Genomic DNA, 19,814 nt, shown 5'->3' with positions numbered 1-19,814 from the left:
TTGTGTCGTAGTGTTTTTGGCAGTGTTTAAAAGCTTATGGTATTTACTGTTTTCCTTTATTTCTGTCACAGATACGTTATTTTCCCTGCTCACTGCCTTCCTTCAAGAAGAGCTCTTTACACTTCACTGATTAGTGACAGGTACTCTAGAGCTAATCTGAGCATAAAACTGTGACAGTTTTAATGTATGACATTACTATATGCAAATTGCTTTGAGAATTATGTCTAGTGTTGGTGGCCATGCTTTTATGCTATACCTTTAAGGCTTAATAACTTTTTTAAAATAGATTTGACATCAATTTAATCGGCAAAGTAATAACCAAAAAACAAGGACCTGATCTAACTTTAAAATCAGTTAATTTTCATGATTGATTTACATGGAAGTAGTATATTTACATGTTTTATATCACAACCACAACGTTTACTTACCTTGGCAGGGACCAGCCTTAGAGACGAGAGCCAGAATGTTAAGAATTATGAGGAAATCTTTGGTGGATGCATTGAAAACATCAAGTTTGTGCAATAAGGTAATTTTTTTCCCCCCAAATTTTGATACTTCTTCTGTGAGAAAGAGAAATTCCCAGTTACCTGAGTATCTATCTTTGGGGTTTTTTTTCCTTCCTTTGGCCTTTCCTTTAAGAACTGGCATCCAGACAGAACGTATCATTTCGTGCTGGGACTGGACTTCACATAAATCAGAATGTAGAAGTTAAATTCTTCATTTTTCTGTAAACTTTCTGACCACCTGACATTTGTCATTGTTAAATTTGTATTACTTACACAAACAATTAGATGTATTGTGGATACTCAAAACCTATTTTGACACTATCATAGATTTTTACTGGAATTCCCAAGTAATATTGGTGTTGGACTTGGTTTAAACCTTGGTGCTACTGTCTTCATGCTTCTGCTTCCAAATAGCTGTTGTCCTGAGCTTATATAAATACCTAATCATTCCTGTAGAAATTTTTCTTAAGCTTAGTTTTCTATAACTGGAACAAAATGTACCTACAAAGTAATTCTCTGTAATTATTACCTTGTTTAATTATTTTATTTTTTGAAGCATGTGTGTTTCAGGAAGACAAAAATGAGAATCATAAGCGTGACACAGAAAAACCACAGTCTAAGAAACTACAGTTCTCCACCAGGTATAACTTTAAATTATATTCTTAATACTAGGAATTACTCTGAAAATCAGGAAGAATGCCTTTTAAATTTGTTTTATTGTATTCTTTTGGTCATTATTTATAGAATTTGGAGTGTGAAGTGCAAACAGAGCAGTTAAAAGGTTCAGGGACTAAAAAGAAGTGTTTTATATTGCAGCTCTTTTCTCATTAGATGTTTTCTGAAGGCTTTATGCCATACAAGAGAAAGATTTCTTATACACAGATGTGTAAGAAATCAGGCCAATTATGAAACATGCTGAAACTGATGTCCCGTTGCCTGAATTATTAATGGATTAGCAAGTAACTGAGGATAGCCAAGGTGTTGGACAGGAGGGAAAAGACAGGGATCTGATTAAATAACAGTTTTAAATTATCGTTAGTGTATTTTCTTTGCAGACTCAGGATGAAAGAGAGTAAAAGTAAGATACTTGGAAACCATATTTCAATTTAAAGGCATTTTTGCTGGGTTTTTTTGGTAAATTTCAGCTGCACTGAGACAGAATGAAAATTCATTGATCTAAGGTAGTGTTGTGAGCCAAGGCTGCTTTTTCTACATCAAGATGGAGACAGGAAGAAAATCCTGAGAGTGACAGAATGTGTTAGGTTGGAAGGAACCTTTAAAGGTCATCTAGTCCAATCCCCCTGTAATAAGCAGGGACGCTTTTAACTAGATCAGCTTGCTCAGAGCTTCATCAAGCCTGACTTTGAATGTCTATAGGGATGGGGCCTCCACCACCTCTCTGGCTAACCTGTGCCAGTGTCTCACCACCCTCATAGTGAAGAACTTCTTAATGTCTAATCTGATCTTACCCTGCTCTAGTTTAAAACTGTTTCCTCTAGTCCTATTGCTACATGGCCTGGTGAACACTTCTTCCTCAGCTTTTCTTTAGGTCCCCTCCGGATACTGGAAGGCTGCTGCAAAGTCCCACCAGAGGCTTCTCTTTTCCAGGCTCAACAAGCCCAACTCAGCCCGTCCTTATAGGAGAGGTGTTCTGGTCCTTGGATCATCCTCGTGGCCCTCCTCTGGACCTGCTCCAAGAGGTCCATGTCCTTATGCTGAGGGCTCCAAAGCTAGACATGGTGTTCCAGATGAGGTCTCACTAGAGCATAGCGGAGTAGAGGAATAGAATCACCTCTCAGTCTGCTGGCCACACTTCTTTTGATGCAGACTAGGATGTGATTAGCCTTCTGGGCTGCAGATGCATATTGCCGGCTCATGTCCAGCTTTTCTTTCATCAGTCCCCCCAGGTCTTTTTCTTCAGGGCTGCTCTCTATCACATCATCCCACTGCCTGTATTCATAATGAGGATTGTCCCAACCCAAGTGCAGGACCTTGCACTTGTCCTTATTGAATTTCATGAGGTTTGCACAGGCCCACCTCTCTAGCTGGTCCAGGTCCCTCTGGATGACATCCCACTCCTCTGCTGTGTTGACTGCATTACTTGGCTTGGTGTCATCTGCAAACTGTGTCTTTGACAAAGATATTAAACAACACTGGTCCCAGTGTGAATTGTTGAGGGATACCACTTTTCTCTCCATCTGGACAACTGGAGTTGACCACTACCCTCTGGATGTGACCATCCAACCAATTCCTCATCCACCGGACAGTCCATCCATCAAATCCTAGTTTCTTCAGTTTAGAGAGAATGATGTTGTGGGGGACCACGACAAAGGCCGTGCAGAAGTCCAGATAGGTGGTATCTCTTGCCCTTCCCTTGTCTACTGATGTAGTCACTGCATTGTAGAAAGCTGCTGGGTTGGAAAGGCTGGATTTGTCCTTAGTGAAGCCATGCTGGCGTTCCTGAATCACCTTCCTGTTCATAACGGGTGGGCAACTAACTTCTTTTAAAAAACCCCAAACTGATAATGGGTTCAGCACTGTCTGTCTTAGAAGTCTAACCTGCAGTCATATACCTGAGGAGAAGATGTAGTCTTCTCAGTTATTGATGTCAGCACAGTCCCTGTTGTCTGTGTCTCACAGTTTCAGTGTCGCTGTCTATGCGCTGCCCTTGTGGTCGACTGCCCAGTTTTGCTGTGCTGAAAACTTCACTGTGTCACATGACAGCAGAGTTTCATTCCATACACAAGGAGATATGGCTTAGACAAGCAAGAAATTTCCAGCATACTAATGTGTTATTTTTGTGAGTTGTTTTAGAAACTGAAAGGATAAAGGCAGTGTTAGTTGGAGTCATTATTTTGGGGAAGGGAGGGGAAAGGTATTAGTGAATTTCCAGCCTGATCCCTTCTTTTAAGATCAATCTTCCTCCTCATCGAGATCTTAACCTCCAATATGCCTCTTTAATGTCTCTCTGGTAACAGGGATTACCTGTCAATGAATTTTTAGTTTAAATATTGTGGTATTTTGTTTGGCCTACCAACCAAAGTCCTAGGAAAGTGAGTTCCTGAAACACAACTTAAATTGCTTGAGTAAGTGAATTGTGGATTGGTTTCGTGAAAAATCAACTTGTCAGTTTGTTTCCCAACTGAATAGGATGTGAGAGAGGAAATACCTTTCAAGAAAACAGGCATTTAAAACTCCTCAGTCCTGTGTTTTCTTAACTTAGGTCGGTTTGCATTTTCCCCCTGGGAATTACACTGTCTAGCTTCAGTGTTTAAAGGAGAAATGCCTGTCTAAGAGCTAGTTCAGATGAATGTCAGCATTTCAGCTGTCTTGAACTGTGGCATGTATGGTTATTGCTTCTGCAGAGTCAGTAAGATTCTGTTGTGCTGATAATACTTTCCTGTGTTGACTTTTTCCTGCTATTACAGATGTTTTGTAGAGTTTCTCTTTTTTCTTTTTTTTGAGAGTGTGAATTTTTTTGAAAATTAAATACGTATCTTCAGAAATTGAAGGTTGTAGAGATTACAGATTGTCATGAGTTGTGACTCTGAATTATTCTTTTTAATAAGTTTTATGGACTTTTCTCCAATACATTTGATTTTATTAAAATCTCTAATTTCTACTCTGGAGCAAGTGTTACACATTGTTCTTTTGTTTTATTTGTCTCCAGGAGATGTTAAGTCTCTGCGTTCTGTCATTAATCCTCATATATCCAGGTACGTCACGCTAGCTTATTTTTTAAGATGTAATTGCCAGCCAGAGCAATTGGTGTGATACAAAGTCAGGGGTTGTTGTTGTGCCCATCACATGCATAGTTCCTGTGTGTCCGTACTGCTACCCTTGTTACGTTTCAGTGTAGAACGGTTGTTGGTGTCAGGGACTGTCTTTCATTTACATCGTCAGAGCCAAAACTGAGCTCTTAAGGAAGCTCCAAATCTGTGGTGGTTGCTGGGAGTTGAACGCCAGCAAAGGGGTGTCCTGACAATTAGACCACTATTGGGGACCAGGCTGTACACTTTGTCTTTTGTTCTGTGGGAGCACTCAGCCTCTTGGATGAGGGCAAGGTAATTCGGGGCTGAGCTGCCAAAGAAATGGCTCGGGGCTGAAGTTCCCTTGGAGGACTACTTGTGTCCTGAGGGCGAATTAGCAATAATGCTGAGCAGGAGGGCTGAACCCAAGGCTGTGATGCACAGAGCTACTGAAGCTGTTTTGGAAGCTGCTGATGGGGTACTTAGGAAAGGAAGTCATGGCTGAACAGAATCAAAGGCAACTTCACGGGAACTTGGATGCTGTGCTTGGGGCAGAAAGCGTATATATCCAGTGGTTTCAGGCACCAGGGACTAGGGATTGGGATGGATAAGAGGGTGGAAGAGCTGCTTCTGTCTGTGGAGAGAGCAGGTGGGCGAGGATGAGGCCAAGAAGTGGTCTTCTGATGAAGGGAAGCATGGAAACCTGTGTAGAGTACTACTGATCTGAAGAAAATCCACCATGTCAGTACTAACAGACTTCATGTCAGAATGTACTCGCTGTCAGCTATGGGATAGAGGAAGAAAGTTCAACTGGTATGGTATTCTCAGTGGTTGTTAGTTGTTTATATAAATAACAATATCGCTGAATAAAAAAATCACGGCAGTGTTTTTGCTTTATGCAGGATCCGAAACATTGGCATTATGGCTCACATTGATGCAGGGAAGACTACAACAACAGAGAGAATGCTGTATTATTCTGGATACATAAGAACTCTTGGAGGTTAGAAATACTTTTTGTGTTTTACTAGGTTTGAGAGATTTAATAGTATATGATAATATGCAGTGCAGTTAAGAGGTTACTGGTGGAATACATTGGCTAGAAGGCAGTAATTCCAAAGTTACACTGCCATATAGTGAAATTTTAATGCACATTTCATCTTTTAAGGCAGTTGTACTTGGAGAAATCATAGGCTCTTATTTTTCTTTTAGAGCAATTAGATTTTCTTATTTTATTTCTTACTTGCTGGCCCTTACAGTAAAGCTTTTTCTTCAGTTCTCTTTTGACCTGTAAAGAAACCAGATTAACAAAAAGTAATAATTTGTTTTGAAAGCCATAGCACAGCAAGAATTCTTTCCTTCAACAGCTCTCACAGAAAGGGCACAGCAGCCACTTGTGTTACCTTCTGACCTTTTAATTCCCTGTTCTCTACTGTGTTTGAGAATGGTACATGTTAGGCTTGTAGAGTGGTAGTACATGGTGGCCTGCCTGTTTAAGAAGTGAAAGTGCTTTTCTTTTTTTGAAAAATTAAAGAAGATCCTGAAGTCAACAACACAAGCAAAATGCAACCTCTGGTTTGGGTTTGTTGTTGTTGTTGTTTTAACTTTTAATTACTAAATTTTAAATAATTCAGTCCATACAGTGAGTGCAGCCAGGTTTTTAAAGTCTAATTTGTTCATGATTTTGGACTTTGCTTTAGTTTTTATGTCTTTCATGTTGTTACTGGGGTTAAGTACAAGGAAATTGTTGGAATTGCTTGCCTTTGAGTTAAGGAGCATTTATTCCATGAAAAGAGAGCCTGGGTAAATTAGCTGACATCATAATTTTCTGGGGGAAAAAAAGCTAATTTTCATAGATTATACATATATAAAAGGGACAGTATTTCTAAACCTCTTGCAGTGTCTGTATTCCAAGACAATTCCAGATTTTGAATTATTTACCCAGCTGTAATCCTGCTTCCTGTTCACAGATGTTGACGATGGGGACACAGTGACAGATTTTATGGTACAGGAGCGAGAACGTGGCATTACCATTCAGTCTGCTGCTGTGACGTTTGACTGGAAGGACTACAGAATCAACCTGATTGACACCCCAGGTGCCCCAGCTGGAGTAACGGACCCAACTCGAATCAATGTTGGGCTCATTTATTGAAAGACACACACAGCTTATCTGTGTTTCTGTATCAGTACACGAGCTACATTACATTGCTGTTGGCTATATGCTCTGTTCACCTGTCTTACATGTGCCTGACTATTGCTAATAACAATTGGTTAAAGCTACACAGTCGCATTAGTCCTTATAAGGCAGCTGTTAACATTCTTGCAGTTTCTTACCTCACAAGCCTGTTTCTCACAAGCTCCTGCTCTCCTCTTACTGCATTCCGATCTTCGTTAGCTTCCCCAGGCCTGATTATATTAGGGCATTAATGAGTCTGGTTGGGCCACAAGCCCACTCCTCACAAGATGTATTGCTACACCCCAGGTACTGTACTTCAGCAATATGAGGGGAGAGTAGGTGAGGTGTCGTAGAATGTACCTCTTAGTTTTAAATATGGAGTATTTAGCCTGTACTGAGCTCTGTTCAGCCTTGGCTAATTATTATTTGCTGGTACCAAATCCAGCTTGGTAAAGGTGAGCTCAGACATTCCCATGCTAAATAGCTCTTAGTTCTGACATTGTAATGTAGCAGTCTTGGGTGTTTCAAGGACTGATGGATGTATTTCTCTGCAAGTGAAGACAGGGTTGTTTTGACATGTAAAAAAATACATATATTGAAATCTCGTTATGATCTGTTGTTGTTTAAATTACGATGGTATAAAAGGAATATTGTTTCTTAGGTCACGTGGACTTCACAGTGGAAGTTGAGCGTTGCTTGAGAGTCCTGGATGGAGCTGTAGCAGTCTTTGATGCTTCAGCTGGTGTTGAGGTAAGAATAATTAGTAGCTTTTTTTTCTTCTTTTTCTTTAATCAGAATGAAATAATAATGCTAGCACAGAGATGATGCTTTGTATTACCTCATTTGATGCTTTGATTACAATTTCAAGTCCTGTAATGTACAGGAATTTCCATGGTGGTAAGTGGGGTTTCCATTAAAAGTCTGGGGGTTATTTTGTTGTTTTGTTGCCATCATTTACAAAAGGTGATTGAGGTGAATGCTTCTGGATAGCCTCACTGCTGGAAAGAAACTAATATCTGTGCATTTCGTTTTTGGATTTCACATAGAAAATGAGTAATTTTCATCCTGACTTTCTCCCAGTGTAATGTGGTTTTTGGGGCGTAGTGCAGGAAAGGTGGCGGCAGGTCAAAATCTGACTTCACAGCATGAGATGTTCTGAGTAGTTCAATCCTACTGAAGAGTTACGTGCTGTGAAATCGCTGTGTTCCATGGGACATAACCTTCTTCATAGATGAGGGATAAGAAATTGCTATTGGAAAGCATTTTAGGTACCATCATATGTGAACCTAAACTGACTGGCAGACCCACAGCCAACAACCAATTAGCTCTGCTTGTGGGTTTTTTTCTCTAAAACTAGGAAATTCTTACATTATTTCCATGTATTGGTAAGACACTGATTCTGAATCTGAACTGATTTTCACCTATGCCTGTTTTAACTTTCAAACAAAAATTTGTTTCCTAAGTGCCCTGGCAGTATACAAATCACTAGTGAAACCACAGTAGTTTTTAGTGTATGTTTAGCCATGGAAATGCTTGCCTGTGTGTGCTTACATGTCTTGGCAATAAAATCTTAAGTCTCTGCATGAGTTTTTTCCATATACATCCCCTGCAAAGCTTAGTTTCTGTCTGCATTCTGCTTCTGTCACTAGTGTTTTGTCGCTTTTCTTTTGCTGTAGGCCCAAACCCTGACAGTGTGGAGACAAGCAGACAAGCATCAGATACCACGGATTTGCTTTTTGAACAAGATGGACAAAAGCAGGGCAAGGTATTTAGGCAGTTATATTGATCATTGCTAAAAATCTTGCAAGAGAAGGTATCTATCAAAAGCTTTTCTGTTAAGCATAAAGCAAGCCGATTGTGATAACATTTATTAAGTACATCTCTGATTATGCAGATAAGTGTTTCTGTGCAATTTTAGGAGTAATTTTTTCAGTAAATAAGGAGTGGTAAACCTATTTTACCATATGATTAAGTTTTCTGTAACTTCATATCTGCTGTTTTCATGCAGCTTTACGTATGCTGTTGAGAGTATCAAACAAAAGTTGAAGACAAAACCTTTGCTTTTACAGGTAAGCTTAGAAATGGAATGTTTATTTGCTCTCTTTCAAACTTCTTTCTTAAATTTTTGCAGCTGTCTGAAATCTCCACTCTATTTGCAGTTGCCCATTGGGGAAGCAAAGACCTTCAGAGGACTTGTTGATGTCGTGACTAAGGAGAAAATAATTTGGAAAACTGATTTGGATGATGGAAAAAATTTTGAGCAAAAGCTGGTGCTGGAGGCAGATGATCCCAACCTGTTCCAAGAAGTCCAGGATGCCAGAAATACCTTAATAGAACAAGTAAAGTTCTAAAGTAAATACATAAAATATTTAAAACTGTTACTTAGAACAGCAGAAAAAAAGAGGCTGAAAGGGACCTCTGCCTGTGTCTGATGCAGTGACCCGCTGCCTTCAGACAGCAGAGCTGCCTTCAGCATGAGATCAGGGTGCTCAGGTCTCGTTCAGTTGAGTTTTCAAGTCTCTGAGGATGGAGAATCACAGTCTGTCTCTGCAGCCTGTTCCAGTGCTGGATCAACCATCCGTACAGTGAAACCTCATCTCTCTTTGTCTAAGGGGAATTTACCATGTCGCAACCTGCAGCAGTGCCACTTGTCCTTGTATACTTCTGCCTGTGCTCTCCCTGAGGCAGCAGGCCTGCCACCATCACCATTTCAGGTAGTAAGAGACATCCTGCCATATCCTCTCCAAGGCAGACAACGCTTCCCACAGTTTGTCAGTCTCTTCTGTGCTGGGACACCTAACAGATGTGACCCAGGACCCGCAGGTTATCCGTACCCTCCTGGACTGGCAGTTAGAAGCTGGAAGGGCTGTTGCAGGCTGATCGAAGTGGTGCAGAATACTGTGTTAGAGGCAGATGAATCCCACCATAAATCTTGTTCCAGATCCATCAAAAAACCCCATGGGAACGATGAGAAAAGAAAGTATAAGTATTTCTTTAACATGAATTGTCATACTGTGAATCTAAGAAAGATAATAGAGACTTGACCAACTGAGTACTAGGTCTTGCAGAGTTGACAGTTTGGAAGGGGTGAAGATTAATGGAAGTAAAAGAATAATTTGTCTGTTGAGTGGTGCAGAGCATTTGAAATAGGTTGTCCACAGTGTTTTTCCTCCGTTGGCAGTCTAAGGTCCGACATTATTTTGTGTAATATGTACAATGATATCAGAAGACTTGGTTGTACTTGAGAGGCTCTAAGCAAGTCTTTCCTCAAGTAAAAAGGTTTTTGATACTATGTTTGATTTGATAATATAGAACTTAAAAGTGTAGGAGTGATTACACTTAAATGCATACTTTTATAAGCTAAAATATGGGAGGTTAACAACTATATCTCAGATATCAATGTCTCGGAAATTACTTTGCTGGAAGGGCTGCCCTCCATGCAGCTTTGAATTATCTTGCATGAGTGCATAAACATGATGCTAGGCTTTCAGCTTCCTTTGAAACATCAGAATCTGAGAAATCTGTTTTATATTGTTTAGCTCAGTAAAACACATACACAGTCTTGTTTTCAAAACCTCAAGTTTTAAAATGTTATTACTCGGCCTCTTAACTTAAATGTATTGTCAGATAAAAAGCGTTGTAAGAACAGTGCTAGGGTTTTTCTCCTTTCTTTTCTGGGCCCTCCCTGAAGCAGGAAGAGGTGGACCAGGATTGTGATAATGGAAATTACCTTGTTTTTGTAAAGTGAGTTGTTAGTTTTAATGTATGTGTGCTTTCAATCCTACTAACACTCTTTATCAGAAACACTGTAAAATATAGTAAGGTCACATACCAGACGTCTTGCACACTTTGCTTTCAGTTAAGTAGGTGAATGTTTATATTTTAACTATTAGCTTGATTAGCCTTCTGACTGCTTCGGTGATCCATTTCAACTGCTGTTGTAACCAGCAGGGGGGGCAAAGTGCCTTCCTGCATGTAGGATGTCCAGGGTCTGTGACAGCTCAAAGGCATATGTGAGACTAGGTTTAAGTTTAGCATTGTTAATTTATCTGTCAGGTGGTACAGTTTGAAAACACAGACAAACTGTTGGACCTACAAGCCTTTGACAAGAAGGTAGTTGAAACGACCTGAAGGCTTGTCTGGTTTTTCCAGCTGGATATCTGCCTGTTGGCTTGCTGTGGTTACTGCTTAGTTCAGATTGTGCCTTGTTTGCAGGTCTGAAATACGTATTTATAGTTTAAACCTTTCATGACTCTCACTGTATGACTTGAGGCTTTTCCTGCTTCAGGAAGACATACAAAAATTCTCTCTCCCACTAATGGTTTGCCTGACAGCAGCTTTATAAGTTGAGTTTTAATTCCCACACACACTTCTTGAAACCTTTATTTCCATATTTTTCTGTGGTTTATCACCTCTGATAGCAGTCTTTAAAGGCTCCTGCTCTGTTTATCTGTGTATCCTAATTAACAAAGATTTGTGACTTGTCTGTGAAACTGCTATATGTCAAGTAATAAAAAACTCTTCTGTTCAAGGTTGCAGATCTGGATGATGAATTTGCTGAACTGGTTCTAGGAGAATATAGTGAGAATTTTGACTTAATACCACCTGACAAGGTAAGTTTTACATCTCATTATTTATGAACAAGTTTGTACTAACTGTTATTCTGAAGGGTTGGGTTTTTTTTCCTTTGTTACATGCAGATTATGATTTTGTAAATGTGCATTTTTTTATTTAAAAAAAAGTACACCAGCTTTTGTAGTGAAATTACACTGTTGTGTAGTTAAGAAAAAGTATATTCAAGCTTGGTGTGAATTTTCCTGTGATTCTCAGGCATGCTAGGCACAGCTTTAAAAGTAGGAAAGTTGTTTTCCTTGAAAGTTAGTCTGCTGCAAGAGTTTAGGAGAAGGTGTGTGGAATTTCCAGGCAGACTCAGTGCAGTCTGTGTCCGAGCTGCTGGTTCTTACTAACAAAAGTAGCTTCTCAAGTGATACTGATTGGGTGGGCCTTCAGACACAGTGTGTTCAAGGTGGTGAGTTACAACGTTCTGAATTGAAGGGACTGTTTGAACCTGGGAACAGGAGCAGGTGCAGATCTGCATCAAATGTTCACAGATCTTGAGAGCGATGTCTTCTGTTTTAGCAATTGGGTTTATGGTTTGGAGCTCATGAAAAGCAGTAGAAGGAGTTTGGCTGAGTGATGTTTTATTTGCAGACAAGCTCCCTGGCTTTTGGGGATTTGTTAACCGTATCCGATAGCTGGAATGCAGCTTAGGGCTACGTTGTAGTTCAGGTGTGACCAGAAGATAATTCTCTTTGGCAGTTACAGTCTGCTGTCCGCAGAGTCACGCTGGCTCAGAAAGCGGTACCTGTCCTCTGTGGCAGTGCGCTGAAGAACAAAGGAGTGCAGCCGTTGCTGGATGCTATTACCATGTACCTGCCTGCGCCTGATGAGCGCTCATATGAGTTTCTGTAAGTACGGGGGGGAAGGAGGATCAGAAAAGGGGGAAAATTAAAAGTACCAAGAAGGCATTCCTATCTTTAAAAATGTGTACTGGTTTTAGGTATTAACAGTAAAGATGCATGGATGTAAAAATACACTGGAGTGCTGAACCTGCTTTGGTTAATGCTCCTGGAATTGTATGCTTTTATCTCCAGTCATAAGTCTGACACTTCAGAGGCTAAAGTCCTATTTTTTATCTGAGGATATTGCCATTTGTAAAAAAAATAGAGGTCTGGGGGTCATCTTTGGTATTGGCTGGGTCACATGACATCTTACATATCCTGCTGGAACTGCTATGGTTAGTATTTTTTTAGTATAAAATATGATTTTTTAAAGTCTGCCTCTTAAGAGTATGTTTTCTGTTTTGCAGGCAGTGGTACAAGGATGACCTGTGTGCACTAGCATTTAAAGTTCTCCATGATAAATGCCGTGGACCACTAGTTTTCGTTCGTGTTTACTCGGGTTCACTGAAACCTCAATCAGCTGTCTATAATATTAACAAAAGTTGCACGTGAGTAAGATAGGAATGTGTTTTAGTGTAGCACTGGAATATATGCTAAAGTACTGAATAATGCAATAATTTAATTTTCAGGGAGAGAATGAGCCGTCTGCTCCTGCCTTTTGCTGATCAGCAAATTGAAATACCATCACTAATGCCTGGCAACATTGCCCTTACTGTGGGGTTAAAACAGGTAATGGAAAATACTGGTTCTGTAAAGGGAGCTTGTTTCACCAGTGTGCTTTCTACTTCTGTGCTGTTGTATCTCAGACTCATTCTTGATTATTGTGACATATACAAACTTGCTTTGTTTGAAGTACAGGTACATGTACTTCCTCCTAAACAAAATGTACAAATATCAGTAATTGACCTGAACAGATACAGTGCCAATTACACAGGAAGGACCGAAAGCTGAGGGTGTGTTTTAAGCAGGGTTCTGAGTTTGTATTCATATTGTAACTCTTAAAATACATGCAGTGTCATGGAGAAACCTGTGCGGAAGGAGAGTGATATTCCAAATAAGTTACCCAAAATCAACAGTTTAATTCAAGTTCAATTAAGTTTGTTTCACACTTGCGTCTCTTAGCTTTGTAATTGAGTGTTTGATTGCTTGAACTGGCTGCGTGCATCTCATTTGCACAGGTTTCCTAAAATGTGTCCAACTTTGGCATGCACAAGCAAATTTTCATTCACCAGTACTGTTCTTTGTAGCTTGATATCTTGACTGGTAGTTTAGATTTAAAATGCAGTGAACTGGACAAAGAAACATGAGTCTAAATTTGAGTGCAGTTTCTCCTCTTCCAGAACATTTTAGTTATTTGAAGAGAGAAGTCCCAGTAATTGTTTATAAGTAAGTAGCATTAGCAGAAGTAGTTTTGAGGAAGAGAAATGGACAGGGTTTGTGGTATTGTTTGTTTTTACAGTTTTGTCATACCCTCTCCTCTCCCATGTCTTACGGGTCGCTGGGTGTTGTTCTGTAGAGTGCCACTGGAGATACCATAGTGTCATCCAAGGCTTCAGCAGTAGCTGCAGCACGCCGAGCTGGAAGGGATGCTGGGGAAAAGAAGAAGTCCACCAGTGACACAGAGAGCCTTCTGCTGGCAGGTGTTGAGGTCCCTGACCCTGTCTTCTTCTGTACAATTGAATCACCTTCAATGGCCAAGCAAGAAGGTATGATGTAGCTGCCTAAGAATGTTCAAGCATGATCCTATTCCCATATGTAGGAAACAGTATTAGTCCCCAGTCCCATACACCTGGTTGACATGAGCAAGCTGCACAAATTTATCAGTCAGTGACCTGATAAGGCCCTTTTTGCTGTTGTGCACTGATGATACGTATTTTAGATCATGGTTGGCAGTATCCTTTGCTATTACTACATCAAGCAGTACTAGCACTTTTCTAGTTTTTGTGTCTAGAGAAGTGTAGTTCTTCGTTTTGAAAGAAGAAATGGAGACACTTTCGTTTCCTTATGGTAGTCTTGCTGCATTCACCATGGTGTGCTAGACATGGTGTCCCAAGTACACTTGAAATGTGAGGCTTTTCCAGTCAGCACTCGAGGTTTTACTCTGTGGTGTCACTTAACTACACACACAGAGTTCTTGGTAGGGTTCACCCATCCAGCATGACCTGTAATCTTACTGCCTTTTCCAAGAATCCATACCAGAGAACTCTTTGGAAATATGTACTTGAAACTTGGTATCTTCATTCCAGCAAAGCTGAGCTAGGTTGGGTTGGGGAGGAGGGCAGGTAAGTACCAGTGTAGCGTGACAGACTGGAGCAAGGTAGAAAGTTGATTTGCAGTCTGTCTAAGCTGAGCTGCCGCTTTGTACAGTGTTCCTGGTGGAGGGAGGGGGTATTGGGTGTTTTGTATGTTTTATTTTGAGGATGTTTTTTGGTTGGGGGTTTGGTTCCCTTACCTTCCCTCCGCTCTTCTCTCCGCTCCTTACCCCACCGCCAAAGACTGTAAGGTAGATAAATGCAGTTTCAGCTGTGTGTTTATCATTCTGTAGCTGCCTTCCTGTTGTTGCTTTCCTCAGCAGGTAAAATAATGGGAATCGGGGAAAAAAAATCCTTGCTCTTGAATCTTTTCATGTTGAACTCATTTTGAAATACTTAGGCAAATCACAGGATCACAGAATTACAGGGGTTGGAAGGGACCTCGAGAGATCATCGGGTCCAACCCCCCTGCCAAAGCAGCTCCCTAGCTCATATTGCACAGATAGGCATCCAGATGGGTCTTGAATATCTCCAGAGATGGAGACTCCACCACCTCCCTGGGCAGCCTGTCCCAGGGCTCTGTCACCCTCACTGGAAAAAGTTCTTCCACATGTTGGTGCGGAACTTCCTGTGCTCCAACTTGCAGCCATTGCCCCTTGTCCTGTCTCCACAGACCACTGAAAAGAGGCTGGCCATTTCCCCCTGCATCCCATGCTTAAGATACTTATAGACATTAATTATCCCTCCCTTAGTCTTCTCAAGACTGAACAGCCACAGCTTATTCAGCCTCTTCTCATAGGGGAGAAGCTCCAGGCCTTTAATCATCTTCGTAGCCCTTCTTTGGACTCTTTCCAGGAGATCCCTGTCCTTTTTATACCAGGGAGCCCAGAACTGGACACAATACTCCAGGTGGGGCCTGACCAGGGTAGAGTAGAGGGGGGGAATCACCTCCTTTGACCTGCTGGTCACACTCCTCCTGATGCCCCCCAGGATCCCATTGGCTCTCTTAGCCACCTGGGCCCACTGGTGGCTCATGGCCATGTAAGAGTTAGCTGACAAGTTTCCTTTCTGTAGAAAGGGAGCAGTACTTTTTACAGGCTTGATGAAGCACTTGGCAGGTTCCATTCTGTCCTCATACAAGTACAGACTATTGCTCCAAAAGAAATACTTTTAGGGACGAAATTCAGGCACTTCGTAGCATGCATTGAATTTGTTGGAGAGAATCAGAAGTTGCAAGCTGCTTGTAATTTGAGTTGACTTCGCTGAAATCTATGCTTCTCTTGGGTCCTTTTAATTCCTTCTGAGAATAAGATTTGACCTTAAGGGGAAAGTGACATTTAGACATTCATTGTGATTTTCAAATTACTGAAGTCTCTTTAGATATAATCTTTGATATTTACGTACAGACTTGGAGAATGCATTGAGCTGCCTTCAGCGTGAAGATCCAAGCTTGAAAGTGAAGCTAGATCCTGACACAGGACAAGTAAGATTCTTCTTCTACTGCACACCTTATAGCCAAGTTTTACTTTCAAACTGTCAAGACCACCCTTCAGATACTTCATTTGCATGTCTAACTGTTCATGCTGTGTATGTGCAAGGTTCTGTGTATCAAACTAAAACGGAGTCTTGTCCACTTGTGCTTTACAAAGTAGAGGAAGCCATCCTCTGCATGTTTTTGAGACTACTGTATATAAAAGCCTTTTAATTAGTCTTTAAGATAATGTAAGATAACTTTTTTTTAATATAGCAGTCACAGCAGTAGTAATTACCCTCTCGCTTACGTGGTGTTTATGTCAGATGATGTAAAGCAGTCCTATTTTATCTCTACTAGGCTCCTTAGAATTTGAAATATTTCTAAGTAACTGTTAAGAGCATGCAAATACTCCCTTAAAAACCTAGTATTAAAACCCGAGTTTTCAGTGGTTTTCCTCTTCTCCCTTAACTCTTTTCTTACTAGACTATTCTTTGTGGCATGGGAGAACTACACATAGAAATAATTCATGACCGAATTAAACGTGAATATGGAATTGAGACTTATTTGGGACCTCTCCAAATAGCATACAGAGAAACCATCCTAAATGCTGCCCAAGCTACAGGTAAGATGAGCAGACGGAAGGAAGATCTTGTTTCTGGTGTTGTAGGCTGACTTAGTGTAATAGATCTTCGGGGTAACTTTCAGAGGGATTTTATGTATTTGTTTGTAAGTGGTTGTTTTGCCTCTTTCCCCAGATGTACTGGACAAAACAGTCGGAGATAAACGACACTGTGTAACTGCAGAGTTAGAAGTGAGGCCCAGGTTTGGGGAGAGAGCAACAACAAAACCTGTCATTGAGTATGCTGCAAGTGTCATTGAAATGCTACCCAAAGAACTTCAAGGAGCTATAGAAAATGGAATCACAAATGCATGTGTTCAAGGTAGAGAAGTGCTAGGACAGCTATACCAGTCTAACATTTCTCTAAGAAGCAATTTAATGTGTTTCTAAGAGGAAAAACTACTTGCTAGCTTGAAAACTAAAAGATAGTGCATATTAACATTGGATGCCAAGGAAAACGGACCTTTCCCTTAACTACAGAAATTGTCAAACACTCCTTTCCCTATGCCAGGAGTGGAAGTCAGAGTGGAAGTCAGCCTTTGGTTTTAAAAGTTCATTTCTTCTCAGTTAACAGTGAGTTTCGGGGGTCTTTTGGTTTACTTTTGAATGTGATATGAGATCAAGTAAAAGCCTTATGACATCACATAAACCACAGTGATGTGACAGAAGTGGTTTTGGAGGCCAGCACATACATACCACACTTCTAGACTTTTGATTTCCAAATATGTTAAAACCATGAAAGTGGAGACTAAAAAAGTCCTACCTAATTGCAAAGTGTAGGCTTTCTAAAGGACTAAAAGCAGCCTTTATGTTGGATTAAAAAATAGGAACTGTTTAGTAACTTGTGGCCAAAGAACTCTCCTTCACAGCAAAACCAGCAGGCAGTGGGTTGATGGTTACTGCAGAAGCAGCAGCACGAGGTGTTGTTTTTCCCTTTCACTTTGTTGAGTTGGAAAGTATCTCTCATCTCTGGTGGTGGAACAGGTCTTGGCTGTGTTTTTTCTTTACACTCCTCAGACACCTTCCAGTTCTGCTGTCTCCAGCCTAAAATTCATGCCATTAAGTGCTTTAAAAAAAAAAAAAAGAAAAAAGATTTGGCCATGTTCTCTGTAGGCAAAAAGCTGTGTTTTCTCAGATGTGGTTCAGGGCTCCCTTCCAGTCCTGTACAGTTTTTGGTCTGGTTGGAGGGAGATAGCCTACCTAGGGCACGAGACATGGTTTATCCCTCGTGGATTTGGATTAACCCTGCAGTTTTGATGGTGGGTTAGTGTCAGGCCTTGCTGTGATCACATTGTGTTGAAAAGGGAAATATAGAAGATATTCCGGCTTCAAGTGAAACAAAAGGTTTTTGCTACTTTTTCAAATGAGTTTTTGTTTCAATAGACAAGTTTTAAATATTGTAATGTATTAAAAAAAAAACCACCTTCATTTTTGGTAACGGTTGTATGTGTGAGCACACTCAGGTACTTCTGGTCCTGAAAATTTTATCTCTGTTTTTGGTAAAGGGAGTAATAAAGTGTGAGTCTGCACTCATTTGTCTCTTTTGGCAAAGCTAGGTAGTGACAAAATCACAAAGTGAGGAATGAAACGAGTTGCCATGCCCCTGGGAGATAAGTGAGCAGCTCTGAATTAATCCTGACCCTTCTTGGCATGTGTCTACTGACACTCTGAAAAACAAGTGGTTTTTTTTTTTCTTTTACTATATTTCTGGTTTTTTGTTTTGTTGTTTGTTTGTTTTGTTTTTTTAATCCTAGGACCTTTGCTTGGATTCCCAGTTCAGGATATAGATGTGACAGTGCAATCACTGACAGTGCATTCTGACACCTCCCACACAATGGTATCAGCCTGTGTCTCCCGTTGCATGCAAAAGGTACAGTGAAACTGAAACTGTAAGCTGCCCTAGAAGGCAGCAGCACCATATACATACACCACTGGGAAAATACAGGTGCATCGGTATCTGGTGATGGTTCTTTGACAGGATAATGTTCTCACAGGAGTCACTTTTGGAAGGAGAGAATTTGAGAGGCACCATTAGCTTGAATTGTGTTGAGTACTTATTTTTTTTAAAAAAGTCAACATAACTCTCCTTCCCTTCCATGCAGGCTTTGAAGAAAGCTGGTATACAAATACTGGAGCCCCTGATGAACCTAGAAATCACAGTGAGTGAAGATCATCTCAGCGCAGCACTTGCTGACCTTGCACAGCGGAGGGGCAGCATTCAGGAAATCCAGAGTCGTCAAGATAACAGGGTTGTGGTCGCTGCTGTTCCACTAGCAGAAACGATGGTATGTGACTATCTTATTAATGGTAAAGTGCAAATCTAATATTACTTTTTTATATGCTTAAAGATAATTAGGCTTCTGTTTCTGTTTCTGGTTGCTACAGCTGAATAGTTTGGGAGTGGATGGCTTTTATAGTATTTTAACTACTGAAGGTGCGAAGCATATGCCCACAGGTCTAGTAGGGCGTTTGTCCGTGACTTGGATTGCTACACCAGCATGTTTTTAACTGCAAGTCAGAGAAGCAGTAAATACTACTGAAACAGGTTTTGCAGAGAATAGGGTTTTTACTACAGTATAAGGTTGACTAATGCGTGTATTGCACTCAATTTAGTAATATTAAAAGTACAATGCAGTACACTTCTGACTCTCTCTGTACCCTAAGCAGCTTTCTGTGCTACCTCATCTTCACTTGGTCCTAAATTGAGTGATGTGTTTGCTGTTTTGTCCAGGGCTACTCAACCGTTCTGCGTTCTCTAACATCAGGGTCAGCAACCTTCACCTTGGAGCTCGCCAGCTACCAAGCGCTGAACAGTCAAGAGCAAAGCGCGCTCCTTCAGAGGAGGATGGGGTTGGTGTGACCACTATACTCTGGTTGTCTAACGACCCTGTCAGGTATTTCCAGGAGCCTATTTATGGTTATGTACACCAGTATGACATTCTGGGACCAACTGCTTGTGATAAATGAAGAATGACCAGCTGTATGAACAGGCTGTGTTCTTAACTGTCCCAGAGAAGGCTCAAGAGACAGTGTTCTTCTGGCACAGCCTTGTAAATGGCAAAGCAGCTGAACCAGTGATGCAAACACAATTTGCTGCTTCACCGGTCCTCATCTTGCAGCTACCTGCAGCGTGATGCAAACGCTCCTCCCAGAAACAAGCACTGAGAGCGTACCTTAACACGCCATTAGGACTGTTTCTTATTTTGTGAGATTTTTGTCTATGAAGGAAACAACTTTATAGAGACTGCCAAAACTATCTTGATTTGTTTTGAGCTGAACAAAACAATGCAGTTAATAAGCATTATAAACTGTGCCATTGGAAGTAAGTACTACTTCCTGTACCATTAGAAACCAGTTTGAACCCAGAGTTCAGGACTGTGTGTAGATTTAGGAAATGAGTGGAATGGATGCCAAGTAAGATCTGTACAAAAAAAAATAAAATAAAGGCAAACTCCTACCTTTGAACAGAAATCTCTGCCTACCACCTTGGAGTGCTATGGGAATATTTTTTTGATCTTTGGGAATGAGTGGTTAAGCTGTAATGGTGTAATTGTCTGGTTACATAGAGAAGTAGCAGGT

The 19,814-nt window shown here is 40.7% G+C and overlaps 1 protein-coding gene across 1 annotated transcript; it reads left to right on the top strand.

Moving 5' to 3' along the window:
* Positions 1–463: 463 nt before the first annotated feature.
* GFM2 (GTP dependent ribosome recycling factor mitochondrial 2) lies at positions 464–19,691 on the top strand (the record flags this gene model as incomplete). The annotated part of the gene is made up of 20 exons (XM_084277998.1): positions 464–526; positions 1,063–1,147; positions 4,177–4,222; positions 5,158–5,255; positions 6,223–6,348; positions 7,090–7,178; positions 8,105–8,193; positions 8,437–8,497; positions 8,588–8,767; positions 10,961–11,041; positions 11,748–11,896; positions 12,298–12,438; positions 12,520–12,619; positions 13,407–13,596; positions 15,549–15,625; positions 16,100–16,238; positions 16,372–16,557; positions 17,990–18,105; positions 18,338–18,520; positions 18,967–19,691. 20 exons carry the CDS (start codon positions 464–466, stop codon positions 19,093–19,095), a joined length of 2,328 nt encoding a protein of 775 aa, XP_084134124.1. The 3' UTR covers positions 19,096–19,691.
* Positions 19,692–19,814: the final 123 nt, after the last annotated feature.

Source organism: Gallinula chloropus (genome assembly GCF_964237585.1).
Source record: "Gallinula chloropus genome assembly, chromosome: Z".
NCBI classification, from domain to species: Eukaryota; Metazoa; Chordata; class Aves; order Gruiformes; family Rallidae; genus Gallinula; species Gallinula chloropus.
Note: the sequence above shows the minus strand (reverse complement) of the source record. Positions and strands in the feature narration are given on the sequence as shown.